The sequence below is a fragment of the Buceros rhinoceros genome, unplaced genomic scaffold, assembly GCF_000710305.1.
Source record: "Buceros rhinoceros silvestris isolate BGI_N320 unplaced genomic scaffold, ASM71030v1 scaffold33033, whole genome shotgun sequence".
NCBI lineage: Eukaryota > Metazoa > Chordata > Aves > Bucerotiformes > Bucerotidae > Buceros > Buceros rhinoceros.
In genome coordinates, this window is record NW_010402352.1 from 1 (window position 1) to 343 (window position 343).

Genomic DNA, 343 nt, shown 5'->3' on the forward strand with positions numbered 1-343 from the left:
CACCCCAAGCTCTTCACCCCTCCATCCTCTTCCATCCTCCCCCTCCTCCATCCTCGTCTTCTTCCTCCCCTCCGCCCCGAGCTCTCCTCCTCCTCCTCCTCCTCCTCGGCCATGGGGAACGCCCGCAGCGGGGCGCTCTCCAAGGAGATCCTGGAGGAGCTGAAGGCCAGCACGCGCTACTCGGAGGAGGAGCTGTGCCGCTGGTACGAGAGCTTCCAGCGGCAGTGCCCCGACGGGCGCATCAGCCGCCCCGAGTTCGAGAAGATCTACGGCACCTTCTTCCCCAACTCGGACCCCCAGGGCTACGCGCGCCACGTCTTCCGCAGCTTCGACACCAACGACG

The 343-nt window shown here is 66.8% G+C and overlaps 1 protein-coding gene across 1 annotated transcript; it reads left to right on the forward strand.

Moving 5' to 3' along the window:
• Nucleotides 1-111: 111 nt before the first annotated feature.
• On the forward strand, nt 112-339 carry LOC104490352 (visinin-like; the record flags this gene model as incomplete). The annotated part of the gene is made up of 1 exon (XM_010132621.1): nt 112-339. A coding segment is annotated over exon 1 (228 nt), but the record flags the coding sequence as incomplete, so codon positions are not given.
• Nucleotides 340-343: the final 4 nt, after the last annotated feature.